This window comes from Dromiciops gliroides, chromosome 1 (genome assembly GCF_019393635.1).
Source record: "Dromiciops gliroides isolate mDroGli1 chromosome 1, mDroGli1.pri, whole genome shotgun sequence".
In the NCBI taxonomy this organism is placed as follows: domain Eukaryota; kingdom Metazoa; phylum Chordata; class Mammalia; order Microbiotheria; family Microbiotheriidae; genus Dromiciops; species Dromiciops gliroides.
This window is the reverse complement of record NC_057861.1, coordinates 136,112,279-136,132,200: the sequence shown is the minus strand read 5'-3', so window position 1 is coordinate 136,132,200 and position 19,922 is coordinate 136,112,279. Positions and strand designations below refer to the sequence as shown.

The 19,922-nt window shown below is 32.2% G+C and overlaps 1 protein-coding gene across 42 annotated transcripts in view; it reads left to right on the top strand.

Annotated features, from left to right (window-relative positions):
• The window catches only part of RIMS2 (regulating synaptic membrane exocytosis 2), an 821,964-nt gene that overhangs the window by 504,991 nt on the left and 297,051 nt on the right, over positions 1–19,922 (top strand). For 12 of the 42 annotated variants that reach the window (XM_043983441.1, XM_043983367.1, XM_043983459.1 and 9 more), the window contains one exon: positions 6,793–6,849. The exons of 21 other annotated variants lie outside the window; for them this stretch is intronic. In XM_043983441.1, coding sequence (XP_043839376.1) covers positions 6,793–6,849 — 57 coding nt within the window. Of the gene's footprint in view, positions 1–6,792; positions 6,850–16,346; positions 16,413–19,922 lie in introns of all 42 variants that reach the window. 9 more of the 42 variants (XM_043983649.1, XM_043983430.1, XM_043983357.1 and 6 more) reach the window with 1 other exon arrangement.

The window sequence follows — 19,922 nt, the reverse complement described above, 5'->3', positions numbered from 1 at the left end:
CTAAATGAGAAGAACACTCTCCTGAGAACATAGGAAAACATTAGACCCATAGATAGGAGCAATAAATTCAGAACCATATCATTTAAAAAATGGCCTAGTCACTAAACTATTGCATTTTTGCTGAAAGTTTTGTTTCTATCGTCTTGTACAGTCATTAGTCAGTGAGAATTCTTCTTAGGTCCTAAGGTTAGTTTGTGTTAGAAGTTTTGGGCTTAGTGACTCTTCAGAGACTATTGGGTATTGTACACAAAAGATGAAGCTTTGACAGTTGGTTTCAGTTGCTATTATATTTGAATATTTCTGAAAATGTTTATAATCAGATTGTTTTGCCCTGAGTCAGAACTATAAAGAATACTGTTTGCTGTCGATTTAAACATTTTTAAAACTACATCGACCCTTTTAATTTTATAGAGAAAAACAATCAGGTCAATGAACTAAGGCAGTTGCATATTAAATGGTTTATATATTTTTAAAATAGGCATGTAAAATCCATAGATTATGAGCTTCTCCATCCAATTGAAAAGGAGATAAGTGAACTAGAGTATTTGGAAAATATATAATTGAAAAAATGGGACTCGAATTGGGTATTGAAGGATATGTAGGATTTGGACTGAGTAAGAAGAGGAGAAATATAGCACAAATGTATATGGTATTTAAGATTTATAAAGCAGTCTTCTCACAACAAGCATGTGAAGTAATTAGTGCAAGTATCACCCTCATTTGACAGCTAAAAAACTGACAATCTGACTGATAATCTAATTCCATCCAATACCAGAGGCCATTAGGTAGTGCAATAGATAGTGCTGGACTTGCAAGATCTGCGTGTGAATTCTATTAGCTGTGTGATTCTGAGGAAGACACTTAAAGTTCACCTTCTGTCTAATGGGGATAATAATAGTACCTATGTCACAAGATGGTTGTGATAATTAAATTAATTAATGAATTAAAACACTTTTAAAACCTTAAAATTATTCTTTTCAACAGTAAGAAGAAAGCCACAGCGGTAAGACATTCTGTTTCAAAAAGGTCTTACTTTAAAAAAAAAGTCTTGCTATTCATCTGTTGCAGGTTTTCCATGAGTCTCAATTTCTTCTTTGTGTAGATTCACAGATAGGCTACTGTTATTTATGTGCCCTAACTCCCTGCTCCCTAGAGTTAATAACTGTTATCTAATCTCTCACTCAATCTGGACCTTGCCTGGACCTTGCATCACACTTTAATGCTCTAATTCACACTTTGATCCTTTTCAAGCAGTAATTATTAACCATTTCATTTAAGCTGTAATTATTAATCAATTAAGTTTTGTCTTGTTCTAATTAACTCCACTATCAAATTTATGTTAAACATTTGATAATTTTTTAAAGTTTTGTCAACAATCCTAATTTTCAAGTATCCTTGGGGGTTGGGGACTGGGTGGTGCACTGGCTCTTGAATCAAGAGGACCTGAGTTCAAATATCACTTCAGACACTTACTAGCTGTGTGACTCTGGGTAAGTCACTTAACCCCAATTGCCTTAAATATCCAGGGCCATCTCCAGTATCTTTGATGTCTATCTTTCCACTGGATGCAGATGGCTCTGGAGAAGAGAGTAAAGTTGGTCACCTTGCACAGCCCTCCCTCGCTTAAATCCATTGAAGTGCAAATCATAACATCACCCTCATGTCATGGTCCTCTTCTAGAACAAAGCACAAACAACAATAACAACAACAATTTTCAAGTCTAACCCAAAAGTTGAAATCCCTAATTAAATTTGTCCAGGGAAAAAGTTTGTTTCTTTTGAGAGTATGGTATGAATCATTAGTTAATATTAATAGAAATTTGATTGATGATAATTTTCAATCTGTTTATTTTAGAGGATTGTAAAGTAGTATATTATACATCACTCAATCAACAAACATTTATCATGCTCTTAATATGTGCTAGACAATGTGCTAAATGCCAGGGATGCAAAGAGAAACGTGAAATTCTCCCTGTACTTAAGGAGATTACATTCTAATAAAATTTTAATTAATTATCTGTTTTTCTTTATACTAGATGTAATTTCAACTGTTTGACAATAGGTTGTAGTAAACATTAGAACTGGACTCAAAAGACCTGAGTTTAAATGGTGGTTGTGCCATGTGACTTTGGGAAAATTTCTTAACTTCAGTTTCCTTTTTTTTTTCTGTAAAGTGAGAGAGTTGGGATAGATAATATATAAATCCCTTCTAGTTGTAAATCATATTGTCCTACTACAGAACAGCAGGTAGTAACCTGTCCAAGAACATTGCATTGCATTGCATAGGGACGAATCCTTACTTGAAGAATGAAAACTCCAAACTTCATATGTCCCCAATCTATGCATTCAGTCACTAATTTCTTCATTTTCTGATGAATAAGAACCTTTCCACTACCCATCATGACCTTCAGGATTTCTTGGCAGCAAATAATTTGTTTTCTCTAACAGCACCCCCCCACAAAAAAAAATCCACATCCTTTGGACAATAAAAATATTAATGACTCAATGATCCACTTTATAAATTTCCTCTTTAACTTTTCAGTAGTACTTTTTAAAAAGTGAGTTAAGCCTTTCTTAGTATTTTGAGGAAATAAAAATAGTTTAAAACTTTAACAATTCTAGATAAAAAATAGTAATTTAGTATTAAATCCTTAATGATTATCTTAGTTCTTTGAGCAAAAGAGTTGGAAATTTATCTGCATTAAACCTGTGGGTTTACTCAGGCTGAGGTAATTAATTCTCTCTTCCTTCTAATAGTCTCTCTATCTTAGGAAGCACATTATTTTGCTTAGAAGAGCTACAAAGGAGGTTTGAGGCTAAATTCATATATGGGAAAATCACTTCATTACAAGTATAATTATGTATTTTCTTTAGAGGCATTGTGTAAGATTTAGAAAGACTAATAGTATGCATAGAAAGCTGGATTACCTTCCAAAAGATAAATTTATTTCCTAGTTCTGACGCCTTACCATATAACAGCAAACAAGTCAGTTATCTCTTGGGAAAGCAGTTTTCATGTAATTTGAAAAGAGTAGCATTTTCCATATCAGAACTTACAACAATGTTATGGACATTAATTAGATAATAAGAAAATGTATTTGAGTCACTCTTAAAAGATGAATTAGGGAAAGAATAATATGTTTTAATTATTATGAATCCCATTTCCTTTTCTTTGAAACTATTCTGACTCCTCACCTATTTTTTATGTATTTTAACCGTTTTTAGTTAGTATTTAATTAGTATAAGTCTTTCTTCCCTGAGTAGGTTTTTGTTTATTCTTCTTAACAGTAAATAATTTATTTAGTGGTAGCTGGGATTTTGTGTACATTTTTAAAGCAATTATTCTATGAATTTTTTAACTGCAAGACCTATGTTTTGGAGAAGATTTATATTCATGCATAATTTCTTTGACAAAAATTCCCTTAATTTACAACTTTTTAGGAATATATTTTGTTTCATGGATTCAACCTAACTTGGTTTGTTACTTATTCAGCTAGTTATGTCCAACAACAGAAATTTCATCTGTCCAAATTAGCAACATGATTCCCTAGAAAGAATGCTAGATTTCAAATCAAAAAGACCTTTTTTGAATTCTAATTCTGCTACTTATTTTAGTTCCTTGATTCTTTGTACTTGTGTGAACTATGGCAAGTCATTTAACCTCTTTGCACCTCAGTTTTCTCAGCTATAAAACAAGAAGGTTCAAATAGATTTTCTCGAAGCTTCCTTCCTGCACTAAATCTTTGATACTGTTAATGTTTTGAAGCAATGTAGCACACTATAGTTTATACTTTCATTGTCTCTTGTCTGAACTGAAACTTACTAGGAACTTCACCCCTCTGTTCAAAAACCATCAATAGTTACCTCTTGTGTACAAAATCTTTTCCAAACCATCATGGAATTCTCACCATTTTTCTTCATAACACCTATTCTAAAGAAAAATTGGACCATTCATGTTGCTGAAGCATACTATGCAAAATCTTACCCTTACCCAAGGTTTAACCATTATGGGGTCTTCCCTGGGAGAAGTATTATATCCTGGGAGAATATAGATTTTGCAAATCTTAAAATGCTATATAACTGTTAGTTATTATTGCTATTATTATTAACATCCTTGTGGAAAAATTTAATCCTTCCTTATTACACAGTCTCATAAACACTCTAATTATGTCTTTCCTCTTACATTTATGAATTCTATTAAATATTCCTTATTTCTGTGAATGTCCTATCTTACTTCAACAGTGTAAATCTCAATTATCTTTGCATGAACAGATCCTAAAATTGATTTCCAAACAGTAGAAACCAAATAAATGTTTCTCAAATGGAAATGGAATCTAACTCTTTTAAAATTAATCCCCTTTCAGTCTCCTTTGGAACTTTCCTCTTTTTCCCCGTTTTTCTCTAAATTTTTTATTAAAAGAAAGCTTATCAATGATAGAAACTGTGGAATTCTATATTACATCAAACCCTATATTCCCTTTGTTATGAGTGCAATAGACAGAATTTCCAAATAAGAAGAAATCTCAGAAGACTCTAGTCTAATCTAATTGAACAGCAATTCACAATATATTATCTCTGATTATAGGATCATCTAACTTCCACTTGAAACAATTAATCAATGAGCATTTATTAAATGTTTACTATGTGCAAAGTACTATGCTAAGATTTGGGGATCCAAAGAAAAATTGAGAAGAGTTTGTCTTTTTAGGAACTTACATTCTATTGAAAAAGACAAAATATACACATATAGGTATATACCATATAGATATATACACACTAAATTTAATGTAATGTTTTGGGGATGGGGTAGGGGGTTGGTGAGCTACTAGCAATTGGAAGAACTGAAAAAGTATGTCAAAGGTGTTGCTTCAGATGATTTTTGAGGAAACAAAGGATTCCAGGAGGCCAGACATGTGGGAAAAAAACACATTAGAGACATGGGGGCAGCCAGTATAAAGATGTGGAGATCAGAAATAGAGGTTTGTGTGTTGTGAACAGCAAGTAAGCTATTATGGCTAAACCAAAGAGCATGGAGGGAAGTATTATATAAATATCCACGAAACATAGATAAGGGCCAGGTTTTTAAGAGCTTTAATTTCCAAATGCTTGAGTTTATATTTTATACTAGAGGTAATGGGGAATTGCTAGAGTTTTATTCAGTAGTAGAGTGACATTGTTAGACCTAAGCTTTAGGAAACTTAATTTGGAAGCTTCGTGGAGGATGGATTGGAGTGAAGAGGAATATGATATAGGAAGATCAAAGAGTAGGCTGTTGCAATGGTTTAAAATGAGAATGATGAAGGACTTAACTAGAGTGGGTTCTATGTAAATGGAGAGATGGGGATTTTATTTATATATTTATACATATATAAAAATATATATATATATAAATATATATATACACACACACATTTATACACATACATATACATACACACACACACACACACACACACACATATATGGTGTTATGAACGTAGAAAACACTTGAACCTATGCAACCAGAGGGATAGCAGAGTCTATGGCAGAATCAAGGATTTTCTGAAGAGTGCTTCTTAAAGGAAAAAATATATATATACAATTTTGGATATATCAAACTTGAGAAGCCTATGGTTTGAAATGTCCAATAGGCATTTCGTGGTGTAGAACTGTAGCGAAAGAGAGAGATTAGGTTTTATACACAGACCTCAGAGAAAGATATGTAAAAATGAAAATTATTCCCATGGGATCTGATGAGATTACATATTAAGAAAGTATAGAAATAAAAGAAGATGATCTAGAACATAATCTTGAAAAACACCCCAGTTAGGGGATATGCTATGGATAATGAACCAGCAAAGAAGACTGAAAAGGGATGAGTAGAAGAAACAAGATAGAACAATGTAATGAATACTCAGAGGAAGGTATATGTCTGGAGAAGGTGATCAATGGTTATCATATGCTTCAGAGAAGTAAAGAAGAATCAGAATTGAGAAAAATCCATTAAAATGGCAGTTGAGATCCTTGTTAAATTTGGAGAAAGCAGTTTCAGTTGAATGATGTCTGCAGCAAGATTTCAGAGTGATTAGAAAAGAGAGAGAGGAGAGGAGGTAGAGAAACTGAATATCCATGGCTTTTTTCAAGTTTAGATAAGAAGGGGAGATATTAGATAACAGCTATCAGATATGGTAAGATCTAGTGAAAAGTTTTTAAGGACAGTAAAGACTTGCTTCTGTTTGAAGACCTCAAATGAAATCTACTACTTCCAAACAAACACTTTATATTTCTGAACAATTTTGATTAGTAAATTAGTTTTTTATCCCTTCAGGTTGAACTTATATGTGCCTCTCTGTAACTTACAGCCACTTTCTCCTATTTATTGCCTCTGGATCCAAACAGTACAAATCAAATCCCTCTTCCATATGAGAGCCCTTCAGATATCTGGAAATAATAATGTTCCCCACCCCCTAAGTCCCTTATGTCCCTGTATTTACATAGTTCCCTATAGAATCATTATATATGTATATATGTCTGTACCTTATAAAGAAAATGTTATGCTTTAAAATTTAATCTCTCAATTTTACAATGTTTTAGTTATTGGTAATAAGTAATTTCCTTGAATGAGAATTATTGAAAGACTGTTTCACTTTAAACATTTCTAAATATATTGAGCACAGAAAGTTGTCAGTCATTATTTTTCACTTTTTATATATTGCCCCGTCCTTCTAAACTTCATTTTAATTTGATCAAACTATTTCTATACATTTCCTTTCTGAGTCTCATGTTTATATTCTTGTTTCTGCCACGCTTGAAGTCATTATCTCACTCTACCTCGCTCCAGATACATTGACCATCATCACAGGGATGTCAGGTATATAATCTCTATGTTTAAGTCTGTGTGTAGAGTTGAATGTACCTGTGTTTGTATATGAAATGATAACGTGGCAAGACTTTTTACAACTATAGAAATATAGAAGTATCATCCTTTTTTAAAATAGCAAGCCTAAGGAATATATGTATATATACATATGTATATATGCATATATATAATCTTATATGTAATTGATAGAACTTAAGTGCAGAATTATGAGTACAGATTCCCTCCAAAAATATTCACTAGTAATTAATTAATTATAATAAAATAATTGAAGACCAGTAATAAAATTCCTATATATCATATCGAAGTAGATCAAGATATAAAGAAATATGTCATTGACAGTTATTGGTGTCTTTGACAGTAAGTGATAATATTTTAAGTTTTCTGGTCTTTTTCAATAAAATAATAGAAAAGTAATGTATTTTAGTATTTATTTGATATTTTTACTGCTATATTTCTTCAAATTTTAAAATTATTATACTTCTGTTTCTTGGTTCCAGTTCTGCACTGTTCTTTGTGGTGGAAATTCTTGTTGCTTTACCCTTTAACCCTAATGTCGGTTTGCACTATTAACCTTGTCTGGGTTTGTTGTGAGACCACTAATTTTGCTTTATCATTTATTAAGGTGCTATATTCTGCATATAATGCATTATATGCAGCTATATGGACTACAGTTAGCTATAGTTAATTATATGGACTATAGTTAGCTCATAAGGTTGTTTGATATGCATTTATGAAGCATAACTGATATATGTATTTTATATATTCTTGTGTGAGGTGGCTATATTTCATTATTGGCTAAGGACCATGTACCTTAGAACTACTTTTAAAATAAAGTATCAAAGTGTAATCAATAGTTAATTATAAATATTTATATTATTTTTCATATCTATTGTTCTCATTTCATCATGAAGCATGGGAATTCCTCAGTCATCCAAATTGTCTATTCATTTTGTATATCTAAGGAATATTTTTAAACTTAGCCTCACTTTATTGGGCAGCTAGGTGGTGTAGTGGATAGAGTGCCAGGTCTGGATTCAGGAAGACTTATCTTCCTGAGTTCAAAGCTGGCCTCAGATATTTAGCTGTGTGACCCAAGGCAAGTCCCTTAACCCTGTTTGCCTCAGTTTCCTCACCTATAAAAAGAACTGGAAAATGAAACTGCAAACCCCTCCAGTGTCTTTGTCAAGCAAACCCCAAATGGGGTCATGAAGCATCAGATGTAACTGAAAAAAACAACAACTCACTTTAGTCTTTCATTGAGCATACACCTGGGTTATATTTCCATTGCCGGCTCAGGCACTTGCTCAGGGAATGCGAATTCCTATTAGTCTAAGCAAAACACAGTTGTGTTTTACTTATCTTTATATTATTCCTCACTCCCACCCTGCAGCTCAATGTTTTACATAGTTATTTAAGAAATATTTGTTGAATGATTAGTAATTGCTTTTCACATTTAAGTCAAGAAATCACATTATATAATTTTATATTATCTGATCTTAACTGAGCCCTTACCAATATACATCAATCCTTTTCTTCATCTCTAATTGATTGTCTATTATATTTTCTGTAAAGACTGCTTCTAAATTTTCTCCAGTTCAATCCACTTTTATATGGCTCTCTAATAGCAGAAGACCTCAGACCATGAGTCATTATTATTTTCAAACTTTGTCACCTGACCATTATTCCATCTTCTGGACATTTGTAATAAAAGTTATTGGTATGTTCCCTGTGTATCTATAACAGTTATCAGCAGCTGCTTTTATCTAAGAGAAATCTAGGTGATGTGTCTGTTGTTGAAGTCCACATTACTACTATTCTATGCTTCTGTTCCAAGCCTATGCTATTTCCAAAACAATATCTTTTTTCTTTTTCTATCCATGTACTATCTAATATACTCTAATGATAAAATGACTTCTGTTTTTCCCTCCTTTGATCTTCATCCAAATACACTCCAACATCTCCACCTTGGAATCTAGGATTTCCTCACATGAGTATATGTTCTTAATATATGATGCAACTTGATACCCACCCATTTTTACCTACCCTCTTTTATTTAAATAAGGTACCTTTATCTAGATCTGTGATCTAGTCATATATTTCATTCCTTGAAGTAGGCAATGTTCCTTAATTCAATACAATGATGCACTGAGGTTTAATTTTCTTTGTGTTAGGACCTTCATTTCTTCTTGTTTGTTGCTTCAGCTTCAGACATTTCTACAGAGATCAAAGACCATGGATTTTATTTATGGCTTTTTTCTTGCATTCTGTCTCTTATACATTCTGGGTATCTCAAGTGATAATCTTCCTTCTCTTCTGGTTACTCACTATAGTAGTTAACTTGGGGGATATGCATAGGCAGTCTTCTCTCCTAGTTTTTTTTTTTAGTATAAAGGCCTTTAATTTGTTGTTACTACATTGACTAATAGCTGCTTTAATGCCCCAGAGCAAAAAAATTGTGTTATTACTCTTTTCTTCCTCTGACCCTTAACTGTATGATATTTTATTTGATAGTTTCTGTGACTCCACTATGTTATTCTTGTGAGGATAAGTGGCTTCTTCCTCTGAGAAACCAACTCTTTCCTTTTCAGGATGTTTTAAAGACTTAATTACATATCTTTCCTTCTACTTCCATTTTTGCTTTGTGTTATACTCAACCATTCCACATCATTGGGATAAAAGTCAAGTTTCCCCTCCTCCTCATCAAGCCTCCCTTCTGTTTCCTCTAAGGTCAGTTCATTTTCCTTTATAATCTGTAGTACTGAAAAACATTCTTTGATTTCCTTAACCTTGTCTTCCAGGAGTGACACCACTCTGTCTGTGTTAAAATATAAACATTGTACACTATGATTCACTGAATAAATTACCCTACTAAGAGTTTTAGCATTGTTTTTTGAACTGCTTATGAGTATTCATACCTCTACCGTAACTACTTGATTAAAACTTATAGTCAATTATCACTTCTTAAATTTGACAGCCCTACTCAAATTATTTTGCTTTGTCTCAGCAACTCCACAGTTATAGCCACATTCACTTCCTCTTCAACTATGTACCAAGGTCTTATCTTTCACAAATTTATCCCACCCACCCCCTGATCACCCTCTATCAATTTTCTTAACCTTCTAATTCAAAGGCAGCTAGGTGGTATAGTGAATGGAGCACTTGGCCTGGAATCAGGAAGACCTGAGTGTAAATCTAGTTTACTAGCTGTGGTACTCTGGAAAAGTCACAACCTCTGCTAAATACGGATAATAACCATACCTGCCTTGCAAGGTTGTTGTGAGGATCAAATGAGAAAACATTTTAAAGCACTTAGCATAGTGCCTGGAACATAATAGACACTATGCTTCCTTGTTCTCTTATCCTCTCTTAATTGGTGTCTGTAAAATGTTTCCCTTTTTTGAAAAAAAAATTGTTAACTAACTCTAATTGGTTTTCTTTGTAATCCTATATAGCTTAGGTTGTGGGGTACCTCACAAAATCCCATCTCTAGTTCATTTCCTCTCATTCCTTAATCCTTTGCAATCTGACTCCCAACATCAACACTCAAACTACTCTCTTCAGAATTACAAAGGGTCTTTTCTGTTTTGTTTTTAAATTTTTATCTTCCTTTCAATTAACAAGACTTTTTTCTCGCCCTCCCACCCATTATAATAGATATGTTTAGTGAAGTAAAATAAATTCCTACATTGGCCATATCCAAAAATGTATCTCATTCTTCATATTTAGTCTATCACCCTTCTGTCAGAATATGATAACCAAATTTCATGGTTTTGCTCTTGACCTACTGATATAACTTATTTTGTTGACCATCTTCTCTGCCTCATTACTTTCTCATGTCTGGAGTTTTGTGACACTACACTCTCCTGATTCATCTTCTACCCACCTGGCCAATCCCTCTGTCTCCTTTACTGGTTATCCCCTTCCTAACTTTAAGTGTTCCCCAAAGTTCAGTGCTGGGCCCACTTGTCTTCTCCCTCTATACTTTGTGTTTCTCTCCAACTTTCCCTCCCTCTTTCTTATCTTATCATCTCTCTGTCATCTCTAAAAGTCAAACCTGGAAAACATTGCTTTAGGGAAAGATTATTTATATTCTGAAAAGATTTTTAGAAGTTTATAAAAATCATTATTTTCAAATAAATCGCTACTTGTGTATTTGTTTATAGATCATTATATTTGTTGTTTGACAGTAAGAGTTTTATGTAGAAAAGATTATAGTTTAAAAAAATATGTTACAGATAATTTAAAATGAATTAGTAGGGGGCAGCTAGGTGGTACAGTGGATAAAGCACTGGCCTTGGATTCAGGAGGACCTGAGTTCAAATCCAGCCTCAGACACTTGACACTTACTAGCTGTGTGACCTTGGGCAAGTCACTTAACCCTCATTGCCCTACAAAACAAAAGAAAACAAAAAAGAATTAGTAATGAAGAAAAATATTTTTGATCTGTCAGTAAATTGAAGGTAAGATTTTATTTACAAAGTGACTTCATATACAACTTTTTAAGGATTTTTATTGAGTCACGCCAAAAACTAATATCATATGTTCCATTTCTCCAATAAAGTCTGACCTTGGTGTCTCATTGTGGTATGATAGTGACTCTGAATTCTCAAATTACAATTAAATCAAGAAATGTAAGTTCTAACAAGTTTTACCAACTTGTAAATGCTTTAAATGTGAACCAAAATGGTGGCCTATTATTTGAAGACTAGACTGAATGGTTAGAGAGGAACAACAACAGAATTTTGTTTTCTTCATTATTTTTTTTTTGTAAAAATAATTCATGAAATCCTTTTCCCATGTAGGAGTTTTTAATCTTTTTTTTTTTTTGGCCATCTAGAACTCTTTTTTTTTGGCCGGGGGGGGGGGCAGGGTAATGAGGGTTAAGTGATTTGCCCAGGGTCACATAACTAGTAAGTGTCAAGTGTCTGAGGTCAGATTTGAACTCAGGTCCTCCTGAATCCAGAGTCAGTGCTTTATTCACTGTACCACCTAGCTGCCCCCCAACCTAGAACTCTTATAATAACATATAAGGAGGTTATAAGCTTTGTCAGTGGAGAGACTGCCCTTACCAATGAAATTATAACTATTCCAAATCTCTTATATATTTTTAGAATATATTTGGCAATATATTTTGGAAGCAAAAATTATTACCAAAAAAGGATTTCACATAAATGCGTCCAACACTATGCTATCTTCTAATGGGATCACAGGACAACTATTCTAATATTAGCTTTTATGTCTTCTCAAATCTCCCCTGGAAACCCTATCCATACCTCCATCTGAAAACTTTGCATTATATTTTACTGGAAAAAAAATTGAGGTCATTTGCCAGAAGTTCTCTAATCTCTTCTTCCTCATCTACCATACTTCAGATAACTCCCATAACAATTTCCTCTTTTGTCCCTGACTCACATAAAGAAAGTGATCCTTCTACTTATTAAGTCAAACCTCTCTACATGCAAAAGTGATCTTATTCTATCTTGTCTGTTCTAACAAAATGCCCCCTCTTCAGTCTCTCCCTATAAATTGGTTGTTTCCCTACTGCCTACAGCAGCCTGTGTCTTCTCTATCCACAAAAAATCCCCTCACTTGATCCATCCTTTCCTACTGTCTGTCCTATATCTCTTTTCACTTTTGTGACTAAACTCCTGGAGAAGGCCAAATACAAACAGTGCCTCCACTTGCTTTCTTCTTATTCTTTTCTTTACCTTTTTTCAGTCTGGCTTTTGATTTTATTATTTCACAATTCAAATAAAATAGCACACTCCAAAGTTACCAGTGAACTCTTAATTGCCTAATCTAATGTCTAGTTTTGCATGAAATTTAAATAGGGATTTCATTATATATGTGTACATATATTAATATACATCAATATACACATGCATACATAATGCATACTAATAGGCATTAATATACATATATACACACATGAGGAAAATCCCTCTACCAAACTAGATTGATATATGTGATAGTCAACTTACAGTCTTAGTGATTTTCCTGGAGGAACTGAAGTATTAAGTAACTTGAACCCATGTCTTTCTGACTTTAAAAAACAAAGGGCAGAAGCCAATTGGAAGTATGTACTCTGCTTAATTTAGTGCAGAGTATGATGCAATAGGCTTTCTATTTTTCTTTTTGTTTCTAGAGACAGTTTGTTGTAAGGAAAGAGTGCTAAATACTGGTTCTGGCATTTACTAATTTTATGACTGCCCAAGTCCCTCAGTTTCTTTCAGCCTGTTTCCTCATTTCTGTAAAATGAGGTAGGGTGGGATAATACTGGTACTATCTAGCTCATAGGAATGTTGTAAGGAAAATTCTCAATAAACTATATAAATTAGTTATCTTGTGTCTTGTGAATTAGATTACATTCGCAAAATAGGACAAATTATCCATTAGAGTAAACTTACCTTTCTAAGTTAACCAAGTCTTTTCCTTTTGTCCAGTCACAGGATTACTATTGCCATGTTGGGTATTAGTCTTCGATGGTAATGATATGAGGGTTACTGTAGTTATGAGCAAAGTATGAAATAAATGTGATAAGGTTTTTGGTGGGTGGTAAGAGTGGTGAGAGGGTAGAATTTTTCAGCTTGTCTTATTTATTCTTGTTGTAATTATGAGCTTCCTAGTAGCATTCCCTTAATTTGGGAACCTTAAGGAACAGCTCCCTAAACCAGCATGGTATATTAATGTTTGGTGTTTGGGAGCTGTGTTGAAAAAATATCAAATGATAGATAGATAGATAGATAATTAGAATGTTTGGTAAGCACCTATGTCCTGGGTACTATTCTAAGCCCTCGAAATACAAAAAAAAGAAAAACGAAAAAGAAAGAAAGAAAACAGGATAGTTTCCTTCCTCAAAGAGCTTACATTGCAATTGGGCAAAACAATAATACATAAAGGGGAAGCAAAAAGTTGAGAGTGGGTGAAGCAGACAAGGGATTGAGCCAGTAAGGAAATGGACAATGTGAATGAGAGTTGATATGACAATTCAGGGAAAGTACTCACCAATCATTTTACCATCCTTAGGGTGAAGTGATCTTCAGAGGGATATAGATGACATAAATATGGCAACTTCTAGATAATGATGCTGATACTTGCATTTGACTATGCTCTGAGTTCACCAACAAACTCATCAAGTCCAGTAGACATTTTTCATTTCTCATCCTTTTTTCTTTCCTTTTCTTTAAACCACTTTACAGCTTCTAATATTGCTTACTACCCATTCACAATCTTTCTTCCCTTGATGTCAGAGACGCCACATTCTACTGACATTCCTCATAGCTTTTAAATTATATCTTTTCTATCTCCTTTACCTGCCCTTTATCCTTTCCCTGACTCTATCACAGTTCTTAACCTTTTTTTGCATGTCAAAGATGCATATGGAAATCTGATAAAGCCTGTAGATTCCCTCTAAGTATAATGGATTTAAATGCATAAAATTAAATACATAAAAATCAATTGCATTGAAACACAGTTTCACAGACCTCAGGCTAAGAACTCCTTCCTAGAATATCAGTGTACCCTCAGGATCTAGCCCTATTGTCTTCTCTATATATTCTCTTCTATAGAAATATTATTTACTCTCAAGTAAATAAATATAACTTCTATTAATATGATTTACAAATCTGTATTTCTGGTCCCAACATATATGAGCTCCAGATCTGTTTCTGATCATCACAATGGAATTTCAAATTCAATTTGTCTATTATCTCTCATACCTTCAGCACTAGAATTCCCATGGGGTTCAAATGTCTGTTACTTTAGTAATGTAATCTTTTGTATTTTTCCTTCTCTTTTACTTTTGGGATTTAATTGCTGAAACTTTTGGTTTCATCTCTTCAATCCATCCTCTCTCTTCTAGTACTCCTACTATTTTAGTTCAGTATCTCATTACTACCTACCAAGACTATTATAAGAGCTTTCTTAAATATCACCCAAAATTTACTTTCCCCTTACATAATAATAATAATATTTACTTTCCCCTGACATAATAATATTTTTATATAAAGGCTTGATCATGCTGTTCCTTTGCTCACACTTCTTCAGTGGATCCCTATTGCCTTTCAAGTACAATTCAAACTCTTTTGCCCCTCATTCAAAGCCAACACAAACTGACACTATTTTTTCAACCTTATCTCATTATTATCCTCCTCATTCTGTATGATCTTACCAGGTTGTGTAGCTCTTTCCCTATATACACAATACTCTGTAGCCTTTGTGTCTTTGCTTGTATTATTCATTATATTTGGAATATTTTTCATTCTCACCTTATCTGGTTGAACTAACCATTCTTTAAAACCCAATTCAGATACTTCCTCCACTCAGAATCCCTCTAAGGTTACCACTTTGAATAATTATGTATCCCTTCAGACTTCATATAGCATTTAGCTCCATAACTCCAGGGTAATTATCATGTGTTGTGTTATCATAGCTATTTATACTGATATACAAGGCTGGAATATTAAACTTTATATTCTTTGAGACTAACTATTGCACGACAGTAATATTAGACTTTAAACTCTTTGAGATTAAGGAACTTGTCTTATTTTAACTTTGTAATTTTTCCAGTGAATAACAAAGATGTTATAAACACAGTAGGTACTTAATGTATTTTTCTTAATTGACAGATCATTGATGCTACCTTAGCCAGTGTTTAAATAAAGTGTCACAGAAGTGATGGCTGAATATCTCTGGGATTTATGTGATTGTTGCATTGGTTGTATTAGAATATCTCACTATATTTACTTCATTAATTTGTTTCATCACTTTTGTTTGTATTTAAAACTAAATTTCATAGATGATAACCATAGGGAATGGGACTGCCACTTAATTGACATAGATACTCTAAGAAGAGAATACTCCCTCTATATTTTCTCTGTAACTTACAGATTTTCTCAGAAAACTAAAAAGTAAAATGTCTTGGCCAGGGTCGCACAGCAATTATGTATTGGAGTTAGTACTGAAACCCATGTCTTACTGATTCAGAGGCTGAGCTCTTTCAATTTCATTATGGCATACTGAATCCCATATACATGTGGCAGATTGTAACAATAACTTTATAATCAATAATTATATATATATATATATATATGTATATATTAGCAAGGATAGTATTTAGTATATATTTTTGTATTACAAGCAAAGATATGATATTATACATATATTAATATAAGCTTATCTTTTAAAATAAGAAAAATATTTTCTTTCTTAAGCTTTTAGACTATGGCTTTTTAATTAAATTATGTTCAAATAGCTTTGTCAGAATGACAATATGCTCTGAAATTATTGAATGATGGATTGATTCTAGTTAAACTAAATGTTTATCAAGGAATTTAAGTTCTGCTAATTTTTATATATGGGCAAATACCTTATATTTCATATGACTATACAAGAAATGATCAAATATAATTACTTTATGGGATACTATGGAATTATAGTATAATTAGAGCAGAATTCATGCCTTAAATTTCTATTTATTTCATATTTAGGAGGAATAGGCAGGAGAGAAGAGAGACTAATACATATTTTGATGACACCCCCCACAGTCCTGAAAGGTATTTCATTTATATAGTAGAAATATATAAAACTAAGTGTTATCATTTTAAATATGATATTTTATGTAAATGAGATTTCAAAATGTGTAGGCTTAAGTTCACTGTTTTATTATTGAATTATAATGAAAATAGCTAAATTATATCATTGTAAAATATAGTAAAATAATATATTTTATAGGTATAAAAAGAATGAAATTACCATAATATTTGTATTATAATAATATCATATGCCAAGTAGTATATTTTGATTAAACATTAAAGTCAGTATTATACCTCTAAATTTTGAATTTTCTCTCCTAAATGTGGACTCAGATGGTTAACAAAAAAAAGTTTCTTTCTTTTTCCCTTAAAATTTATTCATTTGATTGACCAAGGGAAAAGAAAGTTGGCTTTGTGTGCATAACAGAAGGGAACACGAGATATTTTTCAAAAAACAATCATATTAAATTTGGTACAGAACAGTTATTAATTATATTAAAGTTAAAAAGTTAAACTTAAATTATAAGACCACCTTGTTTTATTCACTATTATTACTTGTGCTATGTGATAGTAAATGTATTCATTTAAGGTAAGGTCATCTCAGAGCCTATGCAAGGGAATTTAATTAATGAAAAATTGACTGTATATAATTATTATGACCACCATTTAAAAAATTTAAAGTCGCTGAATTAATACATGGATTTTTATTTCCTTTGAATAGCCAGAAACTGTTATTAAGATGAAGTGAATTAACTTTAAATCTAAACAATGGAAAGAATTATTTGATTTTGAATATCCAGTAAATAATTCTTTGTAACTTTTATATTTCCATTAAAATTATACTTTGGGAGTCTTGGTATTAGTATTCGTTTTATGACGACATTTAATCTAGAGAATCATTACTTGTTTCCCATGTAGTATGAAAAAAAATAACTGAAAATTGTAGGTCATGAACCTGAACAGCTATCTAAGATTCCTAATTCCTATTCACCTGAGACTAGGTGAATAGTAATCTATGGACAAAGTTTATTACTTTGTTAGTATCTTTTAGAAAAATGGTGACTTAAGAAGCTTTAACATTTTTTCAAAAGTAACATTGTATTGTAAATATTTATTAAAGAAACATACTTTGTGTTCAGTGTTAGTGATTGTAAAATTTTGATTCATCAATGGCTATTAATTGATAATTAAGTTATATATTTCCTCTTCACTTAAGATAGTATGATGTTTATATTTAGTTGAAACTAGACACTGTGGTCTCTATAAACCTGGAGTGGCATATAGGAATGCAGTGAGAAAAGTAGAATTGGGAATAAAGTCATCTAATTAAGATGTAGTTAATGGGTGAAGGAGATTAAAATGAAGAACAGATATATGAGGATGATAAAAAGCAAGGACCAACATTTATTTTTTAATTTTTTAATTAATTAATTAATTTTTTTGTGGGGCCATGGGGGTTAAGTGACTTGCCCAGGGTCACACAGCTAGTAAGTGTAAAGTGTCTGAGGCTGGATTTGAACTTAGGTACTCCTGAATCCAGGGCAAGTGCTTTATCCACTGCACCACCTAGCTGCCCCCTGAGGACCAACATTTTTAAAGTATACAGGATATTATAAGAAGTTAATATATAGATTAGAAGAATATCATAGTTTATACTGACAGAAAATGTGAAAAATTTGAAGCAATGTAGATTTTTTTCAGTAACCAGACAATAATCATAACATGTATAGGGTTTCACTGGTGAGTAGACAAAGAAATTTATTTTAGTTACAATTTGAAAGAAGAAATAATAATTTTTTTCTCAAATATAATGTCACTAACCTTGCACAATCATAAGGCATCTAATTTTGATGAAGATGATTCATTAAAAATACTACATTTTATCCTACTAATTAAATTTATACACACCTTTATAACTTATTTCAGTTAATATTCCTTATTGTACAATTTAATAATACATTTTAATGAAAACAGGTTATTTTTCTTATTTTAAAATGAGAGATTTTAATTTTTTTATTTTATGCTAAAATAATAATATTTTTTATTTACTGAAGAGGTACAAATGTTGTCTTGATTTTTAGAGGGGTATTTTTCTTTAACCTATGCAGCAGTGATTTTGACATTGATTCCTTATAAAATTTTAAAAGAGATTATTATTATTATGTTAGTGACAATGAGGAAAAAGAAGTGGTTATCACAATTAGTCAGCATAGCTTCATTAAAGACTAACTTTATTTCCCTGTTTTTGAGACACAGATACCAAGTTATTCGATTAGGGGAATGCTATGCATAGAGTTCACCTAGGTTTTAGAAAAAACATCTGACAAAGTATCTCATATTGTATATGTGGGAAAAAATGGAGAAACATTGGCTAAATCTCAATCTTTTTGGTTTCCCTTTACACTCTTAAATAGTACTGAGGACCCCAAAGAGCTTTTTTATGTGGGTTATATGTTGATATTTATCACATTAGAATGAAAACATCTTAGTATTGTGAAAATAGTTTTGTTTTTGTTTCATTGTTCATTTTTATCTTGCAGAGCCCCTGGAAATGTCTCAGGGGATCTTCAAGGAGACTAGATAATAATATAATTTTATTGGTTTATGACTGCTTGAATGGTCAGAGTTGAAGTATATTTCATAATAGTTTGATGTCAATTTGAAAAGTTTCCAGTGTAATTCTCTAACTCCAAGGATCTGTATTTGTCTCTGTGCAGTTTAACACTTTTATAACGTTTTGATAAAGGAATCGATGATATCTTTATCAAATCTGCTAATGACAAATAGCTGGGAGAGATAGTTAATGCTAGATGTCTGTCAGGGTATAACCAGTGTACCAGTGTGTACCAGATGTAGGACTTGAATTCAAGTCTCGCTGTCTCTTGAAACTCTCTATCCATTATATTGCTTCTCAAGTTTAAATTTAATTCAGCTAAATGTAAAGTCTTATACCTGGTTTCAAATAATCAAATTTACAAATACAGACTAGGAAATACATGGTTAGACAGGAATTTGTTTGAAAAACATCCAAGGTATTTAAATGGACTAGAAGTTCTGTATTATGTATCCTTCATTTGATATGATAACTAAAAACAGTTACTGTCACCTTGGGCTACATTAAGAGAGACATAAGTTACATATAAACAGATAATATTCTCTTTGTACTATGCCCTACCTGTATAATATCTGGAGTATCTTGTGCAGTTCTGGTTGCAGTATTTTATGGAGAAGGATGTTGACGTATGATGAAGACCTTTGAGTCCATGCCATAAGAGAATGTGTAGCACTGAAAAGAGAAGACTCATGAGGTGCTTCTTCAAGAAGCATTAGACTTGTTCTATTTAGGGAGAATCAAAATTAATGAGTAGATTTTGTAAAGAAGTAGAATTAGGCTTAATGTTAGGTAAAATTTTCTAATATTTAGGGCTATCCAGAATTGAAATGAGCTGTCTTAAGGGTTAGTAGATTCCCCATTATCCATGACCTTCAAGTTTATGCATAATGTTCACTCAATAGGCATGTTGTAGTAGA